The following is an 18,519-nucleotide window of genomic DNA, read 5'->3' as shown; positions in this document are numbered from 1 at the left end:
GCCCTACAGATACGCTGCATTTGACCAGAAGATGTGCCAGAGATGACTGCAAAGAATTATTAACCTGCGACAGCAGCAAGGACACTTTCGTCCTAACATGAAAAGTCAAATACGCATCAATACAACGCAGTCTTAGTAGTTGAAAGCTTATACGACAAAGCAGGGTATCAATGTGTCTCAAAAGTCCACCTTCCGATCAACTACAACACCAAGACATTTCATCTCATTAACTAGTTCCACAATCGCAATCTTAAGAAAACATGGATATCATTTGAATAGAAAAACAGGAAACACCTATCATCAACAACTGAGTGCACCATGTCATTAATAAACAAATTAAATAACAACGTTTCAAAGTAGTTCAAATTAGCGTTGATTTTTGTTATTCCACGCGAGTTGTATTAAGTAAAATCGAATGGACGTTTTAAACACAAAATAGTTTTTTAATAAATACTTGTTTTATTAATTTAATGGTTTATTTTACAAAATATTAAATACTTAATATATAAATACGATGGAAATTAAGCCAGTTAAATTTGGTTCAGAAATATATTAAGTTAAATAACATAAGCAATAAAACAAAATATTTGCACACTACAAAATATATGCATATGAACTAAATAAAAACCAAGAAAAAAACAGTTGCTTCGGATTAGGACAGCGTTAACTTAGAGATCCGAATTTTTGTTAAAACAAAATATAAAATATGCTTTAATATCGACAATCTTCAAAGCTACTTGAAAGGCAAAGTGCGTAGACCTTAGCTTAGTATTCGATTTAACTTAGCCTCAATTTTACGACCGCAAAGAAGCGAGACGAGATTGCATTTCCTGCAAATCTTCCTCGTCGTCGTCATCCTCGACATCATCAGCTGCAACAGCAACGGCGGGTGTTTTTGTTTTTTCAGCGGCAGCCAATTCTTGGGGAGGTAGAGGAGCCTCTCCTAACTTGCCATCAGTAATTTCCCAAAGAACTTTATCGACCTCCTTGGCAGCCTCCTCCTCCATTTCCTCAGTATCTTCCAAGCTCTCCATAGTTTCGTCTAACATTTCTTCTATAATACCAGCCTTCATCATTTCTTTTGACATGTCGCGCATAATACCAGCCAATTCAGGGTAGCGCACTAAGTTTTGCATAGCTTGCATGACTTCTGTGGATTTTGAAAGGGAACCAGCGACACGTAAAGTAGCTACAAATACAAATATTTAGAATTAGTGTCATTCTTACTGAAAATACTCGAATACTCACCCAACTGATTTTTCATTTGCAACTGCACTGAATTCAGATGGGCCTTTGTTGTATATATTCTATTGATGGCTTTACGTGCTCCAACGATTTCTTTAGCCAGTATGACACAAGTATCCCTATCACCCTTGGCAGCGGCTTGCTTCAACGACCTCTTTACTTTCTCCTCTTCGCGTTGAATACCGCGTATTTGCCGGTCCAATTGATTGCTTTCTTTGCGTATTTTGTGGGTCCATTCTTGAACCTAATCAAAAACAAATTATTGTTATTTTGTTTGTGCCTCAAATTCAATAGCAATGATGTCGTCATCAGCCACCACAAATGCATTATGTTCTGCATGGGGAGGGTTTCTTCCTCACAATCCGACTAACATACCTGTTCTTTGGGATCTTTGCTTTTTGTTTGGCCAAACAAACCCATTTTATATTAATTAAACAATTCAATTTTTGTAAATTCGCAACAATTCAATTTATTTATCTATCCAAGTGACTCATGTACTTCCGAAGTTGTATTTATTTTTTCTTTTACGTTTTGTTTTGACCATGGTAGAAGTATACAGGTAGATGCATCAGCACTTGTTAACATTGATATGTCAAAAAAGATAAATGAGTTGCGCCAAAATAAGTTGATATTGTAATGTTTTCTAATACGATGTCATGCAAAGATAGTTATGACATGTGCTTTTCAACAATTTAAAAAAAGTTGAATCATTTATTATTCAATTACTTTTTATAATTTTGTTAAACCACCAACAGTGTTGATGCAGCTATCAGTATTATTGTACTATGGTTTTGACATTCTATCTTAGGGACAATTAGGTCGACATACGCCTAATAGTAAATAGTAATCTCATTTACATTAGGCAAGTTTACTTGCGACAAATAAGTAGATTTGTATGGGTCTTCCATACGACGCCAATTGGAGGTTGTTATGATATAAATCAAGGTGTATTCAATAAGGTGTAATCATGGTAAAAGAATATAGGTAGATGCATCGACACAGCTGCTGGGACAATGCATTGTCAAAACAATTTTGGAATTGAAAATGTTGAATGAAAAATTATATAAATTTGTAAAAATTGTTGAAAAACGCGAATTATAATAGCCTCCGAATGACGTAGTATAAGAACACATATAAAATGCTACTTATATTTGAAAAACACTTTAATTTTTTTTTTTTTTTGACATATCAATGCTTTGCCATGGTAGCTCTTCTTTACCTTTTGATTCTACCATGGTTTTACAGTTCATTTGAAAATCGTAATTCCTAAATTTGGTGGCAAAACTTGATAAACCGTACCTGAACTAGTTGCTGTCTTGAGAAAGCCAAAATAGTAAGAATTTTCAATTTGCAACATTGTGTTCCGTGAAAAAAGTTAGGCTTGTGATTTCCAAAATGAAAATGCTTGTTTTAAAATAGTCAGGTTTAGTCCCATTATTGTTAATTTCATAAAAAATATTTGATTGTTATTGGAGAAAAAATCCAGAACTCAAATAATATAAAAATGTTGCTGAGATAACAGAATATTTCCATCATGATATCAAAAAAAAAAAAAAAAAAATGGCAAACAAATTACCTTTTTTGTTGCGATACGTTTCGAATAATTAGAGTCAATTGAAGCCATCATATGTTTTCTGCTGTTATCAATGTTGAGGTTATGTTACCTTTTTGACATTTAAACAATTTCATTGCATCACATAATCGTATTTACTGTGTGGTGCTTAATATTAATTAAATCCCTCTGTAAATATATTAAATTTTTGAATGAAATAGTTAGTGAAAGATTCTTCGGAGTGCTGTTTATTAGTTTGCAATGCAAAATTCTCGAAAAACCTTCCAATTACTATGCACTGCCACACAAAATCTATCGTTGAAATCGGCACCGAAACGCTATGATTTGTTAGGAAGTGGAGTCTTGGCAATTCCGTCAAGAGGTTTTAGTGTGGGAGGTGTACAACGGGCACGTAATAAAAAACAACAACCGGCAAATGTTTCGGCACTTTTTAAACCAGTTCCTATACAACACAATGTGGATGAAATTGATGTTGGTTCAGAGTTGGCGGGTAAATTGGAGAAATCGGCCGTGTTGAAAATTTTAAACAAATTTACACAGAGACGAGAAATAAAGGCATTATGTGTAGACAATGGTTTGGATAGTAAGTAAAGGGCATGTTATTCCATATGATATTGTGCAATACTATATAATTGTTTGCTTTTCTTTTAGATTACTTACAACAACAGGCATTTGCCTCCTTTCGGCGTTACTGTATAGAATCGGAAAATCTGCCTGTCGATTTACATATAACCCTAAGTGATATTCTCAATGGTGCCGGCCATGTGGATGATATATTCCCATATTTTATACGCCATGCCAAAACAATATTCCCCCACTTAGATTGTATGGATGATCTTAAGAAAATATCAGACTTAAGAACCCCAGCTAATTGGTACCCCAGTGCTAGAGCAATAACACGAAAAATAGTGTTTCATGCGGGTCCCACTAATTCGGGAAAGACTTATCATGCTATGGAACGATTTTTAACTGCCAAATCGGGTGTATATTGTGGTCCACTCAAGTTGTTGGCGACGGAAGTATTCAACAAGGCAAACGAAAAGGTAAACAATGCATACCTATATATCACGCATATTAATCGGCTTTTGTTGGGTTAATGGAATTAGTAATTTTTTTGATAATTTTTTTCTGTATATTCTTATATTCTCGAGACAAGCATTATAAACAAAAACTTACTTAATCAATCTCAAAAAAAACGGTTCTATATATTCACTGTTTCAATTAAAAAACACAAGTAATAATACAGTATTAGACATTTGTCTTATTTTTTTCTGTACAGAAGCATTTTCCTTAGAAATACTTTGATTCGTCCTTATAACACTTAACAGCTGGCTTTTATAAAACTGTTTTTAGGGTACTCCTTGTGATTTGGTTACTGGTGAAGAAAGAAAATTTGGAATTAACGAGGATTCTCCAGCTGCACATGTAGCTTGCACCGTGGAAATGACTTCAGTTAACACTCCTTGTAAGTGGATACGAAACCATCATAATTAAAAATATTTTATTTTTGAGGAGATGGCTTTATAAATTTATTATAGTTAATGCATTATTTTTTATGTTATTCAGACGAGGTTGCCGTCATTGATGAAATCCAACAGCTAAAAGATCCCCAACGAGGCTGGGCTTGGACTAGAGCTTTTCTTGGTCTTATTGCAGAAGAAGTTCATGTCTGCGGTGAAGCTGGTTCCCTTGAATTATTGCAGAAAATATGTGAAACGACAAATGAAACAGTAGAAGTTCACAACTACACCCGTCTAACTGAATTGACCATAGAAGATTCGGCTTTAGTCACTTTGGATAATATACAACCTGGAGATTGTATAGTTTGTTTTAGTAAAAACGATATTTACAATGTTTCAAGAGAAATTGAGGCGAGGTTAGAAGATAAATAATATTACGTTAAAAGTGAGATTGATTAAATATATATTTTTTTATTTTAGAGGGAAAGAAGTGGCTGTGATTTATGGTGGCTTACCGCCCGGTACAAAATTAGCTCAAGCTGCAAAATTTAATGACCCAGAAAACAGCTGTAAAGTTATGGTGGCAACCGATGCCATTGGCATGGGTTTAAATTTGTAAGTTTTGTATCGATAAGTAATATCTGATTTCATCTATTGTAGAATTTGTTAATAATTTGTTCAATGTTTTTTTTTTTTTCTAAATAATGTACTTCATTTATGAAGTTTGTTGGAGATTTTTAAAAAAACATCGAAAGATGATATTGCACATGAAAGCACCACAACAACTATGTTCACAACAAACTACTTTTTACATTTTAGGAGCATACGGCGCATAATCTTCTACTCACTAGTCAAACCGTCAATGAATGAAAAGGGTGAACGTGAAATTGATACAATATCTGTATCATCAGCCTTGCAAATTGCTGGAAGAGCTGGTCGTTTTCGTACTCAATGGGAGCATGGATATGTTACTACGTTTAAAGCAGATGATTTGCCAACACTGAGGAAACTACTTGCGCAGACACCAGAGCCTTTAAAGCAAGCAGGCCTACATCCAACGGCTGACCAAATCGAATTATATGCCTATCATTTACCAAATTCCAGTCTTAGTAATTTAATGGTAATAACATTTATCTAATTGAATCGTGCAAAATGTGTAAACTCTTATACTCTATACAGGATATTTTCGTTAACCTTTGCACCGTTGATGACTCCTTATATTTTATGTGCAATATAGAAGATTTTAAATTTTTAGCAGAAATGATTCAACATGTTCCATTGCCATTGAGGGCTCGTTATGTCTTCTGTTGTGCGCCCATTAATAGAAAAATGCCATTTGTGTGTTCAATGTTTTTAAAGGTTAGTTTTTCAATCAATTTTAATATTGTTCTGTATGAAAAAATCTACACTTGTTTTAGATTGCCAGACAATATAGTCGAGGGGAACCAATCACATTTGAGTTTATAAAGAAAAATGTTGGTTGGCCTCTGTCTTTACCAAAAACAATAGTTGATTTGGTGCATCTGGAAGCTGTATTTGATGTTATGGATTTATATCTGTGGCTGAGTTACCGCTTTACAGACCTCTTTCCTGAGGCACCCGCAGTAAGAGTTGCACAAGCAGAACTCGATGAAATCATACAACAGGGTGTATTTCAAATAACAAGACTATTAAAAAATACTGAAGCCAGCCAGAGTGCTGCAGATGGTGATACTACCTACAATATGAAACGTATTGTACAAACAAAAGGTAATTCGTGGACGGTTTTGCAAACATTTTTTTCTATTATCCTTTGTTTTAATTCTAGAACCCCGCATACCAAACACATCCCGTGGCCGCCTTACTGATCGCCTTATTGCTCAAGGTCTATTGACACCTGGTATGTTGAGCGAACTGCGTAAAGAATGGGATGCCCAACAACAATCTCTGAGGTATAAAGATCAGCAATATCAAAATAAGTCAAACGTTAATCAGAACGATAGTGATGACGATGACGACCCAACGTCGAATAGGAATTTACGTAGAAAACGTAGAAAATAAATTTTGTATTTATGTGTAGTTTAGATTAATTTAAAATTAAAACGTTAATATAATATATTTTTGTTTATAATGTTAAGATCTTGAGATCTATGGTGATTATAACACTACCATTTGTCTATGCTACAAATAAAGCATTAAGATGAACTGAATTGATTTATAGAAATATTTATTATATTTATTTAAAAATTAATAGTCGATGGGAGTATTCTTTTACATGGCTTGTCCTATAACCTGAGTTAATAGCGTTTACATTATTTTGCAATTCTTTGTAATACCCCTAAAGTCGTATTTGTGTTTATTTATTTACTAGCTGGACCGGTCCGCGTTGCCGGCCGTTAGTTTTTGTCTATTATGCATATTAGTCAAAGCATAATTATTCACTGTGTTGTGTTAACCTACCACAACCCGACGACGCAAGCGACGGCGTAAAAACGTCCTCATTGTGCGCAGTCGTTGGTAGCCCTGACATCAGGTGTCAACTTTAGTCGATCTATGGCAACCTATCAATTCGATGGCGCACTGCAGCCAACTCTAAAAATTGCATTATTGCAGAAAAGTTTTTTGAAGCAGCACAACTAAAAGCCATCAGAGGAAAAGAAAAGTTTAATTTCAATTTAACACCAGTCAGAGCCGGTATTCTCCTCTCCAATTATAATTTGAAGTTACCCATCATTGTGGATAAAGTAGTGTTTGTGTGCCGAATAAATTCGTTTTGATTAATAATAAAGGTGAGATTTTAAGGAGATTCCTTAGCATGAGCGGGAATTTAACGCCAACATTTTTCGTGTTTCTTTCAATTTTTTGGCAGAATCTGAATTTTTGCTTGGACACTGTTCCAAGAAAGACCGCCAACCACGCCGCCTAAGACCAAAGGTTAGGTTATTGGACATTTTTGCGTGTCAATTTGTACCCTATCTTTAAAGGGCAGTGCTACCTAATATAAGGACACATCCCATCGGTACTGTTAAGGAGACCAAAATCTGACCATATCAACATATTCCCAAATTGTGGTAAGCCGAAAATCCTATATGTCTAAAGGAGAATAACGGAGTAAGTACGCAATCACACGGGTACAGTTGAAGCAGTCAATCATCATCCCTGGGTTACCCACCTCCTTCAGTCACAGACGGGAGGGGTGGGCCCCGTGTTTTTTTTGCAACCTGTTCCTCGACGGTCAGCCGAGCTGTTTTAGAAACTTTCCGGATACATCCAGTGTTCCTAGTTTTGTGTTTTAACGATTTTTAAAAAAACCTTCCTCATATGTATATAAGTTTGTACATATGTACGTATATACATGTTGACTTATATAAATTTTAATGTTAAATTTTGGCTACTACAAAAAGTAACGGTTCTTCGCCACGTGTTTAGTGCCCTTGTGAAATTGTTTTTGGTAACGGAACCATGTGTTCCAATTGAGAAATTATTCCACTACATTCTTATTGGAATTAAATTAGCAGCCCTAGAATTTTCTAATTTGTTAAGATTTCTTTCTTTTTGGCTATATTTTTTTTAAATTAAATTGAAATTCAAATATGAATTTATTCATAACAATTTTGGAACTTTATAAGCTGATGTAGTTAGTGCAGACGGCGTACTCTTAAAAATCATAGTTTAAGTTTTTTTATCTCTTTTTCTTTTACCTTTAAGGGTAATTTGTAAAGCCAATTTAAATTTATAAATCCTTATACCTAAAATTTTGTATATATATGTATATATAAATATATATACCTATATATATTCATACAGATCTATATATTTTTTTTATAATTGTTCTATTCAATTTGTCAATTGTTGATCCCACTTCCTTTATTTAAAAGCGGTACAGTCCAAATTATTTAAAAAGGGCTAAGCCTTAACCATTGAGCTCAATAGGTGTTAGGTATCATTCGGCGTATAAATTTAGTGCATTTTGGCACAAGAAATGGGATTAACAAACAAAAATTCTCTTAATAATTTTTGTATGTATCCTAATATTAAATTGTGCTTTATTTTCGCTATTTCTTTGTTAGTGTATTTGATTCTACTTACGGATGTAAATAGATTTAAGTAAATCTAAAGATTATCCTTAAGTATAAATTGTTCTTAAGAATAAATATGAATTGTTTGACTGAATTTAAAGAAAATTAATAATGTTCCAGTAAATTTATTTAAGAAGGATAGGTAAGCAGGAAAGAGGTACAGCCAGCGAAAGTTTTGGGGGTCTTCAAATATTTTGAAGCCCATATGGGGGTTCTTACAGAACCCATGGGAGGGATAAGGGGTACCCATTGTCATCTAGGGGTACCCACCACAACAACATTTTGAGTCTGCAACAACAACAAACATAATCGATGATATTTTCTTTGTGACATACATAAATATTTTTGTACGTAGCCGTGTGTGGACGACTGAGCATAGCCGATACAAAATGATAGAGTAGGCCTCCTGTCACCATGGTCAAACCAATCTACGGTTTCACACACGCCCCTGAACGTTACAAAATGGCGCCCAACGTGGGGCCAGGTTTAATCCTGGTGTATCATATTTTGTTTTTTTTTTTTTTTTTGATTTGTATTGATTTCTTTGAATCTGTCTTGAGTTGTTGTTAGATGACGACAGTCAATAGTGATTCAACATAATTAATTATAATGATTTTCTAGAATTTCACCTTATAGAAAGGTATTTTATATGTCATTGGAGTATTGTATTTATGATAATATCCAATTTGCGATAAAATATTATATCAAAATCGTATATTTAAATACAAGTCATAGAAGATATATGGTCATTAGTCATTGACATTTATGGTCAAAGACAATTTGCGATATTTTATTTGGCTTGTGATTTTATGACATATTGAAGATATTCACTTATTTTTTTTCCCTTTTTCTGAAAAGAAAATTATTGCGTTGCAAATAACTAATCATAGTTATATACTCATTTTATTGTTGTTGTTGATTTATATGGCTGATACCAAAACTGTTTATAATATCCTTTTGAATTTGTATGATCTGATTTTCTGAAGAAGAAAAGAAACCAAATGTTTATGAAACATTTTGATCATATTTGATTTTCAAGTTTTGATTTTTTTTGTGATTTTGAATTTATTTGAGATCTTTCGATTTTTGTGAATCGGTAATCAGTTTTGACTATAATTTTGTTTTTTTTTATTATAAGCTTTTGTTACGGATTAACAGTAACACATCTATTGGTTCTTGGATTGAATATAGACACTGTTGCAAAATTTTTTTTCCATTTTTTTTTGAGTTTTATTAAAATTCTATTTTTCGGATCAAGTAATTTATTACATAGTTTAGATTTTCAAAATTTTTATTCGTTTTGTTTTTGATTGGACATCATGCACCAAGGCACTGGAGCAAAGCCAAAAACTTATGGTATTAGTACCAGGTCGAATAGCCGAACAGGTCAGGTAATCCAAACGCAAGATGATGTACCCTCTGGTAATACTGCCAGTGTAGAAGCAAATAATCGAACAGTATCTAGTGATGTTGAAGATTCGCCAAATCCAAATAAGGTAACTGAAGATGGTAGTACGATCACTACGCCATCGTTTAGTCCCCTGACTATGCTTGGTAACAGTGGTGAGCAGGTTGAGAGAATGAATAGTACAGGAATTGTTGAGGTAGTTGAGTCGGCACTGGAAGCGACACAAGCATCGATGCTTGAACTGATGAGGAAGGAGATGCAGAAAGCTGTATCCATAGCTGTTAAGACCGCCCTTTCGCAAACATCGAGTCCACATGCAGGTCCTTCATCCAATCCTGCAGCCCAGAGCGTTGATTGGCCGCATGAATTACCATCAAGGCCTACTGCACCTGTTCATACTAATGCACCAACCGTTTCGAATATTCCAAATGATGATTTTATTAATGTTGATAATAGGAATTGTTTTAGTAGACCCAAATACCCATACATCAGCAAATGGGGCGTAAAATTTGACGGTACTACAAAAACTCCACAGATTGAGGATTTTTTATTCAGAGTTGAGAGACTGCGGAAGAGTTATGGATTTTCAGAGCGAGAATTATTAGAAGGTTTTCATTTGTTGTTAGAAGGCCGTGCTAACCAGTGGTACTGGGCTCAAACTCGGCAATATCCAGACATGAACTGGAAAAATTTAAAATTGAATATGACCCGTGAATTTCAGCGATACCAATCAAACTTGGATGTGTTGAGGCAGATGATGGATAGGAAACAAGGTCGCGATGAAACTGTGACTCAGTATATAGACGCCATCACTATTTTGCGCCCCCAATTAAGGCAATCACTCCAAGACTATGAGGTTATCGATATTATCAAGGCAGGATTAAAACCCAGAATTGCTCATCTGTTGTTTAGTGCTGATATTTATTCTGTGGAACAGCTCCGCAATGAATGTAGGAAGGCTGAAGAGTTTCTAGACAGGGAGTCAGTTGCTAGGGTTAGGACGAACGCACCATCTCGCATGGTTAATGAAATTTTCGATTCCGATTATAAAGAAATCACTAAGGAAGTTGATGAGTTGAAGCTGCGACCGAAGGTAACTAGTTTCCCCAAAACTGAAACTTCTCGTTGTTGGAACTGTGGTGACAACGGTCATGTTTTCAAACAATGTACCAGTTCACAACGATCTTTGTTTTGTTTTAAATGCGGTTCACCAGGAATAACAGCTCCTCAGTGCAATAATTGCAAGAAGAGTACTCGTCCATCCAATCCTTTTAAATCTGTATCAGTTTCTACACAGACCGTGGACTGACTAGATTCAGACCATATTCCCGAAAATCCACCTATTGTTGACAATTTAGTAACTCCAAAACAATCTGAACCTCTGATTAGATCCAAACCTGATTTGACGTTACCATTTCACGTACGCATGGCAAAATATTTAAAGACCCGAGAACGAATATTTAATTGCGAAATTTCTGTAAATACTGGTGTTTGTGTTTCCAAACGTATCTTGAAGGCACGTGAACGATATAGGCTTAGACGTTTCAAAAGACTATCGATTTCTTCTGCCACATTTTCCGAAAATAAATCAAATGATCCCCGACCTTTTCGAGAAGTTCTTGTTAATGGCATAGCAGTGTTAGCTCTTTTTGACAGTGGAGCCACGGTAACTTGCTTAGGCAAAAATTGTTTTTCGTTGATTGATGAATTAAAATTGAATATTAATCCTGTATATAAGTGTAGCGTTGGTACAGCGAATGGTCAACGAGTTTCTTGTTGTGGAAAAGTTAGTGTTGAGCTCTCGTACGATGGTAAGACGAAAACCATGGAGGTTTATCTTGTGCCTGGCTTAGAGAATTCAATGTATTGTGGTATAGATTTTTGGAAAGAATTCAGTGTAGCACCAAAACTTATTAGCAGCTTAGAGATCAGTTCTAAAGAAGTAGATTCTGATATGCATATCTTATCCGATGATGAATTAGCTTTACTTGAGAAAGCTAAAGAAAGTTTCCTTGATTCCGATAAGCATGGTCTCGGAAAGACAAATCTGGAAGAGCACGTGATTGATACAGGGGATGCTGTCCCAATAAAGCAGCGACATTATCCAGTTTCTCCAGCTGTCGAAAATCTTATATATCAGGAACTTGATCGCATGTTGAGTCTAGGTGTTATTGAACCAAGTACAAGCCCATGGAATTCTCCAGTCACCTTAGTGCGTAGAGGCGAAAAAAATCGACTATGTTTAGACGCCCGTAAGTTGAATGAAGTCACGGTGAAAGATGCATATCCGCTGCCATTTATTGATGCTTTGTTAGGCCGACTGCAAGACACGTACTTCATATCGAGCATCGATCTGAAGGATGCATTCTGGCAGGTTCCTCTGGCAATAGAAAGCCGTCCGAAGACTGCGTTCACAGTGCCGGGGAGACCACACTATCAATTCACTGTCATGCCGTTTGGGTTATGCAATGCAGCCCAACGGTTATGTCGGTTAATGGATAGAGTGATCTCACCGGAACTGAAGAACAAAGTTTTCGTATACCTCGACGACTTGCTAGTAGTCTCTCCAGACTTTGATTCACATGTCGAGCTGCTTCGTAAGGTAGGTGAAATGTTGTCCAGAGCGAACCTGACCATCAATCTGAAGAAGTCGAAATTTTGCCGCAGAGAACTTAAATATTTGGGGTATATTGTTGGCGAAGGTAAATTAAAACCAGATCCTTCCAAAATTAACTCAATTACTGATATTCCGATTCCGAAGTCCACTAGAGACGTTCGTAGGTTTCTAGGGATGGCCTCTTGGTTCAGGCGATTTATTAAAGATTATGCTGAGATTACAGCTGCTTTAACCAGCACCTTGAAGAAGGGCAAAGTTTTCTCTTTCGATCAAAATGCAATCGAGGCTTTTAACAAATTAAAAGTAGCTCTAACCACAAGTCCCGTATTGAATCATCCAGTTTTCGACAAAAGATTTTATGTCCAGTGTGACGCCTCCAATTTAGGGTTAGGCGCAGTGTTGTTCCAGCTAGACGCTGAAGGTTTGGAACGTCCCATCGCCTTTCATTCTGCCCAGTTGACGAAGGCCGAAAGGAACTATAGTGTCACTGAGCGAGAGTGCTTAGCCGTGATCAGTGCAATAAAGAAATTCCGTCCATATATTGAGATGATGCCGTTTACTGTTGTTACTGATCATAGTGCGTTGAAATGGCTGATGGGACAGAAAGATCTCAGTGGTCGTTTAGCGAGGTGGAGTTTAAAACTACAGGCTTTTAATTTCGATATTCAGCACCGTAAGGGGTCGCAAAATGTAGTTGCGGACACTTTATCCCGCATACACATGGATGAAATCAACATGTTCACTGATGAAAAGCCTTTGATTGATTTAAACTCGCCCGAATTCAAGAATGAAGAATATATACAATTAGTTGAAATGGTGCGTGAGAACCAAGACAGTCTTCCGGATTTAAAAATTTTAGATTCATTTGTTTATAAAAAGACACTTCCGTCTGATGGCACACAGATACATGAGAATTTTATATGGAAACTTTGGGTTCCATCCGAATTGACCGAATCACTTATAGAAAATGCTCACAAGTCAATAGTAAAGAGTCACTGTGGTATTGGCAGAACTATAGCTGCACTTCGACAATATTTTTATTGGCCGAGAATGGCGAAGCAAGTTCGAGATTATATAAACTCATGTGTTTTGTGTAAAGAGACGAAAGCTCCAAACAAGGTGTTACGACCGAAAATGGGAAACGAGACCGTCACTGATAGACCTTTTCAGAAAATTTTCATTGATTTTATAGGACCCTTCCCGAGGTCTAAGTTAGGTAACGCATACGTCTTTATCGTATTAGATCACTTAACAAAGTTCGTTCTTTTGAAGCCTTTAGCGAAAGCAAACTCGAGAAACGTCATTCGATTTTTGGAAAGTGAAGTTTTTCACAAATTTGGAGTACCACAAACCGTCCATTCGGACAACGGAAAACAGTTCATTTCTTCCGAATTCACTTCATTTTTAGACCGATACGGCTGTACTCAGATCCGAAACGCGGTATATTCTCCGCAAGCGAACGCATCGGAGAGAGTCAACCGAACAATTATTGCGGCGATTCGAACTTATGTATCCGAAGATCAGAAGGATTGGGATCGATATTTATCAGCTATAGAGTGTTCACTTCGATCCACAATCCATACATCCATAGGATGTTCACCGTATTTTTCACTTTTCGGAACACACATGATCACACACGGTAGCGCGTATACCTTAGCGAGTAAACTAGGCACTTTAGAAGACGGATCGGTCGAAATTATTCCTAAACACAGTATACACGATTTAATCCGAAACACGATTAAAGAGAAACTCCACGATTCCTACGAAAGGTCAGCGGCACGTTATAACACCAGATCGCGTGAAGTTCACTTCAAGCCCGGACAGGAAATACTTCGACGCAACTTTGTATTAAGTGACGCTGCCCGCCATCTTAATTCAAAGCTCTGTCGGAAATTTGTCAAATGTAGAGTTGTCAAAAAGGTAGGGACCTCACTTTATGAAATAGAGGATCTACAAGGACGTAAGATAGGGGTATATCACTCGAAAGACCTCCAACATATAGTACCTTTGAAGTAGTTACCCCGCTGTTGTATTTTTGTTGTTGTTTTTTATGATATCATGGTCGCGGTTCTTCCCCACCCGATTTTTAAAGTTAGGTTAACGTCCCGAATCAGCGTTACTCCGACTGGTCTTCGTAGACTGTTCGGGTTTGTTGTGTTAACCTACCACAACCCGACGACGCAAGCGACGGCGTAAAAACGTCCTCATTGTGCGCAGTCGTTGGTAGCCCTGACATCAGGTGTCAACTTTAGTCGATCTATGGCAACCTATCAATTCGATGGCGCACTGCAGCCAACTCTAAAAATTGCATTATTGCAGAAAAGTTTTTTGAAGCAGCACAACTAAAAGCCATCAGAGGAAAAGAAAAGTTTAATTTCAATTTAACACCAGTCAGAGCCGGTATTCTCCTCTCCAATTATAATTTGAAGTTACCCATCATTGTGGATAAAGTAGTGTTTGTGTGCCGAATAAATTCGTTTTGATTAATAATAAAGGTGAGATTTTAAGGAGATTCCTTAGCATGAGCGGGAATTTAACGCCAACATTTTTCGTGTTTCTTTCAATTTTTTGGCAGAATCTGAATTTTTGCTTGGACACTGTTCCAAGAAAGACCGCCAACCACGCCGCCTAAGACCAAAGGTTAGGTTATTGGACATTTTTGCGTGTCAATTTGTACCCTATCTTTAAAGGGCAGTGCTACCTAATATAAGGACACATCCCATCGGTACTGTTAAGGAGACCAAAATCTGACCATATCAACATATTCCCAAATTGTGGTAAGCCGAAAATCCTATATGTCTAAAGGAGAATAACGGAGTAAGTACGCAATCACACGGGTACAGTTGAAGCAGTCAATCATCATCCCTGGGTTACCCACCTCCTTCAGTCACAGACGGGAGGGGTGGGCCCCGTGTTTTTTTTGCAACCTGTTCCTCGACGGTCAGCCGAGCTGTTTTAGAAACTTTCCGGATACATCCAGTGTTCCTAGTTTTGTGTTTTAACGATTTTTAAAAAAACCTTCCTCATATGTATATAAGTTTGTACATATGTACGTATATACATGTTGACTTATATAAATTTTAATGTTAAATTTTGGCTACTACAAAAAGTAACGGTTCTTCGCCACGTGTTTAGTGCCCTTGTGAAATTGTTTTTGGTAACGGAACCATGTGTTCCAATTGAGAAATTATTCCACTACATTCTTATTGGAATTAAATTAGCAGCCCTAGAATTTTCTAATTTGTTAAGATTTCTTTCTTTTTGGCTATATTTTTTTTAAATTAAATTGAAATTCAAATATGAATTTATTCATAACAATTTTGGAACTTTATAAGCTGATGTAGTTAGTGCAGACGGCGTACTCTTAAAAATCATAGTTTAAGTTTTTTTATCTCTTTTTCTTTTACCTTTAAGGGTAATTTGTAAAGCCAATTTAAATTTATAAATCCTTATACCTAAAATTTTGTATATATATGTATATATAAATATATATACCTATATATATTCATACAGATCTATATATTTTTTTTATAATTGTTCTATTCAATTTGTCAATTGTTGATCCCACTTCCTTTATTTAAAAGCGGTACAGTCCAAATTATTTAAAAAGGGCTAAGCCTTAACCATTGAGCTCAATAGGTGTTAGGTATCATTCGGCGTATAAATTTAGTGCATTTTGGCACAAGAAATGGGATTAACAAACAAAAATTCTCTTAATAATTTTTGTATGTATCCTAATATTAAATTGTGCTTTATTTTCGCTATTTCTTTGTTAGTGTATTTGATTCTACTTACGGATGTAAATAGATTTAAGTAAATCTAAAGATTATCCTTAAGTATAAATTGTTCTTAAGAATAAATATGAATTGTTTGACTGAATTTAAAGAAAATTAATAATGTTCCAGTAAATTTATTTAAGAAGGATAGGTAAGCAGGAAAGAGGTACAGCCAGCGAAAGTTTTGGGGGTCTTCAAATATTTTGAAGCCCATATGGGGGTTCTTACAGAACCCATGGGAGGGATAAGGGGTACCCATTGTCATCTAGGGGTACCCACCACAACAACATTTTGAGTCTGCAACAACAACAAACATAATCGATGATATTTTCTTTGTGACATACATAAATATTTTTGTACGTAGCCGTGTGTGGACGACTGAGCATAGCCGATACAAAATGATAGAGTAGGCCTCCTGTCACCATGGTCAAACCAATCTACGGTTTCACACACGCCCCTGAACGTTACAACTGATATGACTGTTATAAGTGTTCACGTACTGGTCGATTAATTTTTAGTCAAATGAGCACTAATTTGGAATTTACTGTATTTGGTACACCTCATAATTGAGGGCTGAATGATTTAAGAATAGCCAAAGTTAATTACTTTTTTAAACCCATTAGCACCTCAGATTGTGCATTAAGGTGGACTTGAGGGGGTACTATTACATGGAAAAAATTCTAAAATTTGTAGATATATTGAAATTTTTGTGTAAGATTTTCACCCCCCAAATACACATTTTTAGCCAAATCCTTTGAAATATGGTAAAATCAGGAGGTACCTTTATATGGGCACTACTCCGAAAATTCGACCTACATTGAAAACTTTCTTCTACCCCTTATAATTTAAGATGACAAATAGAGGCCAAATCAAAAATATAGCAGAACAACATAGCATGTCAAACTGAAAAAAAAATTTCGCGTGATTTAAATAAGTAAAAATAGTTTTATCCACCTCATAATTGAGGGCAGACTGCTTTCAGAATGGTCAAATATAATTACTATTTTACACCCATTACCGTAAGATGGGAACTAATTTTATTTGTCATTTAAATTGTAAATTGGAGACTCCATAATTCAATGACGATTCAACAAATATTCGGTCCCGTGCTACTTTCTTATATTTGTAATTTGTTCATGTTTTCACGATTTATTTCATATAGATGTAAATCCCAAATCAACGTTCCCAACCAATATTCTCTTGGGGGTTACAAATTCAATAGAATACAAAATTTTCTTTTCCGACCACACATTAGATGTGAATACTCCAATGTGGGGACTTTACTTAAATAAATTCCTATGTGGCAATTATCTGTATTATGGTTCCTTACCCCAGGATAGCATAAATACAATTTTTTAGCCAAATCAATTGATGAATGTGGTCAAGACCAATATGGGCCTTACTCCGAAAATTTTATGCGAAGAGGTTCTCTACCCCCTTAGAAACAAGGATGCCAAATAAGGGCCAAAAATAGAAGAAAATGGCGAAGACCCCAAAAATAGCTTAAATCATACGATGGTTATATATGATCGATATCATGACCTGCAAAAGCGATTTAAGGTATCTTGAATGTTCGGGAAGGATTTCTGGAAGGATAGAAATCCTCTTCTTACTAAAAGTCCCATTCGCTCTACTATTTTGCACCCTTTATATTTGATATTTTACTGATTGTGCTCCCAAAAAAATTTGCATTTTGAGCTCTCATTGGACGGATTATTGTCACACGAAAGAAGTAGGTCCACGCTTTGAAATGAGCCTCATTAGTCTTTTTCGGTCATTTTTGTTTGTTTAAATATGTGCGCATTTTCCAGCTGAAGCACGATGTAGGCCCTGGAGTTGAAAGGTAGATGTCAGTTAACATCGTATTTCGGACTTATTTAATTTTTTGGTGAAAAATTGTATATAGTGAAATATTATTCTTTATTTTGTTCACAAAAAATCCACTGATGTGATAATACAAATTGAAAAAAATTGACAAAAGAAGAATAACAAATTGAAAAAATTTTCAATTTGCTCTCTGATTTTTTACAGCAACCGTTTAAAGATCCTTACAAAGTTTGTCAATAGAATATACTTTTATTTTAAAAATCAATTCCATTGAATTTTTTTTCGATATTTTCCCGATTTGAGAATTTTTGCAATGAGATCTCTTTTTTGTGATTTTTTAGTGATTTTGAAAAATTGTCTTTTAACTTTGGTGTGATCGCGTTAAATTATTTCGATATCATCTATTCCGTTTCGCAACCACATAATTCGGTACTACACTTCCATGTAACCCGCCATCAATTTCAGTTCTCAAGAAATCAAGTCAATTAAATAAATTGGTATTAATATGTTGCGGGCCTTGTAAACGAAAAATCCCAAGTCGACAGCAAAAAAAAA

At 35.6% G+C, this 18,519-nt stretch overlaps 3 protein-coding genes and 1 long non-coding RNA gene across 4 annotated transcripts; 3 read left to right on the top strand and 1 right to left on the bottom strand.

Annotated features, from left to right (window-relative positions):
* Positions 1-436: 436 nt before the first annotated feature.
* On the bottom strand, positions 437-1,803 carry LOC101900212 (charged multivesicular body protein 3). The gene is made up of 3 exons (XM_005185468.4): positions 1,621-1,803; positions 1,249-1,489; positions 437-1,189 (listed from the first exon to the last, which is right to left on the bottom strand). Exons 1-3 carry the CDS (start codon positions 1,663-1,665, stop codon positions 795-797), a joined length of 681 nt encoding a protein of 226 aa, XP_005185525.1. The 5' UTR covers positions 1,666-1,803; the 3' UTR covers positions 437-794.
* A 1,111-nt stretch (positions 1,804-2,914) lies between these two features.
* LOC101900390 (ATP-dependent RNA helicase SUV3 homolog, mitochondrial) lies at positions 2,915-6,467 on the top strand. Its single transcript, XM_005185469.4, has 9 exons — positions 2,915-3,401; positions 3,470-3,861; positions 4,172-4,283; positions 4,385-4,694; positions 4,759-4,893; positions 5,098-5,398; positions 5,458-5,637; positions 5,697-6,027; positions 6,086-6,467. Exons 1-9 carry the CDS (start codon positions 3,059-3,061, stop codon positions 6,316-6,318), a joined length of 2,337 nt encoding a protein of 778 aa, XP_005185526.2. The 5' UTR covers positions 2,915-3,058; the 3' UTR covers positions 6,319-6,467.
* A 239-nt stretch (positions 6,468-6,706) lies between these two features.
* LOC131804220 (uncharacterized) lies at positions 6,707-7,832 on the top strand. The gene is made up of 2 exons (XR_009342982.1): positions 6,707-7,046; positions 7,127-7,832. It is a non-coding gene; the product is annotated as an uncharacterized LOC131804220 (long non-coding RNA).
* Positions 7,833-9,655: 1,823 nt separating this feature from the next.
* On the top strand, positions 9,656-15,642 carry LOC131804192 (uncharacterized). Its single transcript, XM_059126676.1, has 2 exons — positions 9,656-14,856; positions 14,937-15,642. The coding sequence occupies exon 1, from the start codon at positions 9,656-9,658 to the stop codon at positions 11,051-11,053; it is 1,398 nt and encodes a 465-aa protein (XP_058982659.1). The 3' UTR covers positions 11,054-14,856; positions 14,937-15,642.
* Positions 15,643-18,519: the final 2,877 nt, after the last annotated feature.

This window comes from Musca domestica, unplaced genomic scaffold, assembly GCF_030504385.1.
Source record: "Musca domestica strain aabys unplaced genomic scaffold, Musca_domestica.polishedcontigs.V.1.1 4, whole genome shotgun sequence".
Taxonomy (NCBI): Eukaryota; Metazoa; Arthropoda; class Insecta; order Diptera; family Muscidae; genus Musca; species Musca domestica.
The sequence above is the reverse complement of the archived record's forward strand: the minus strand, read 5'-3'. Positions and strand labels throughout refer to the sequence as shown.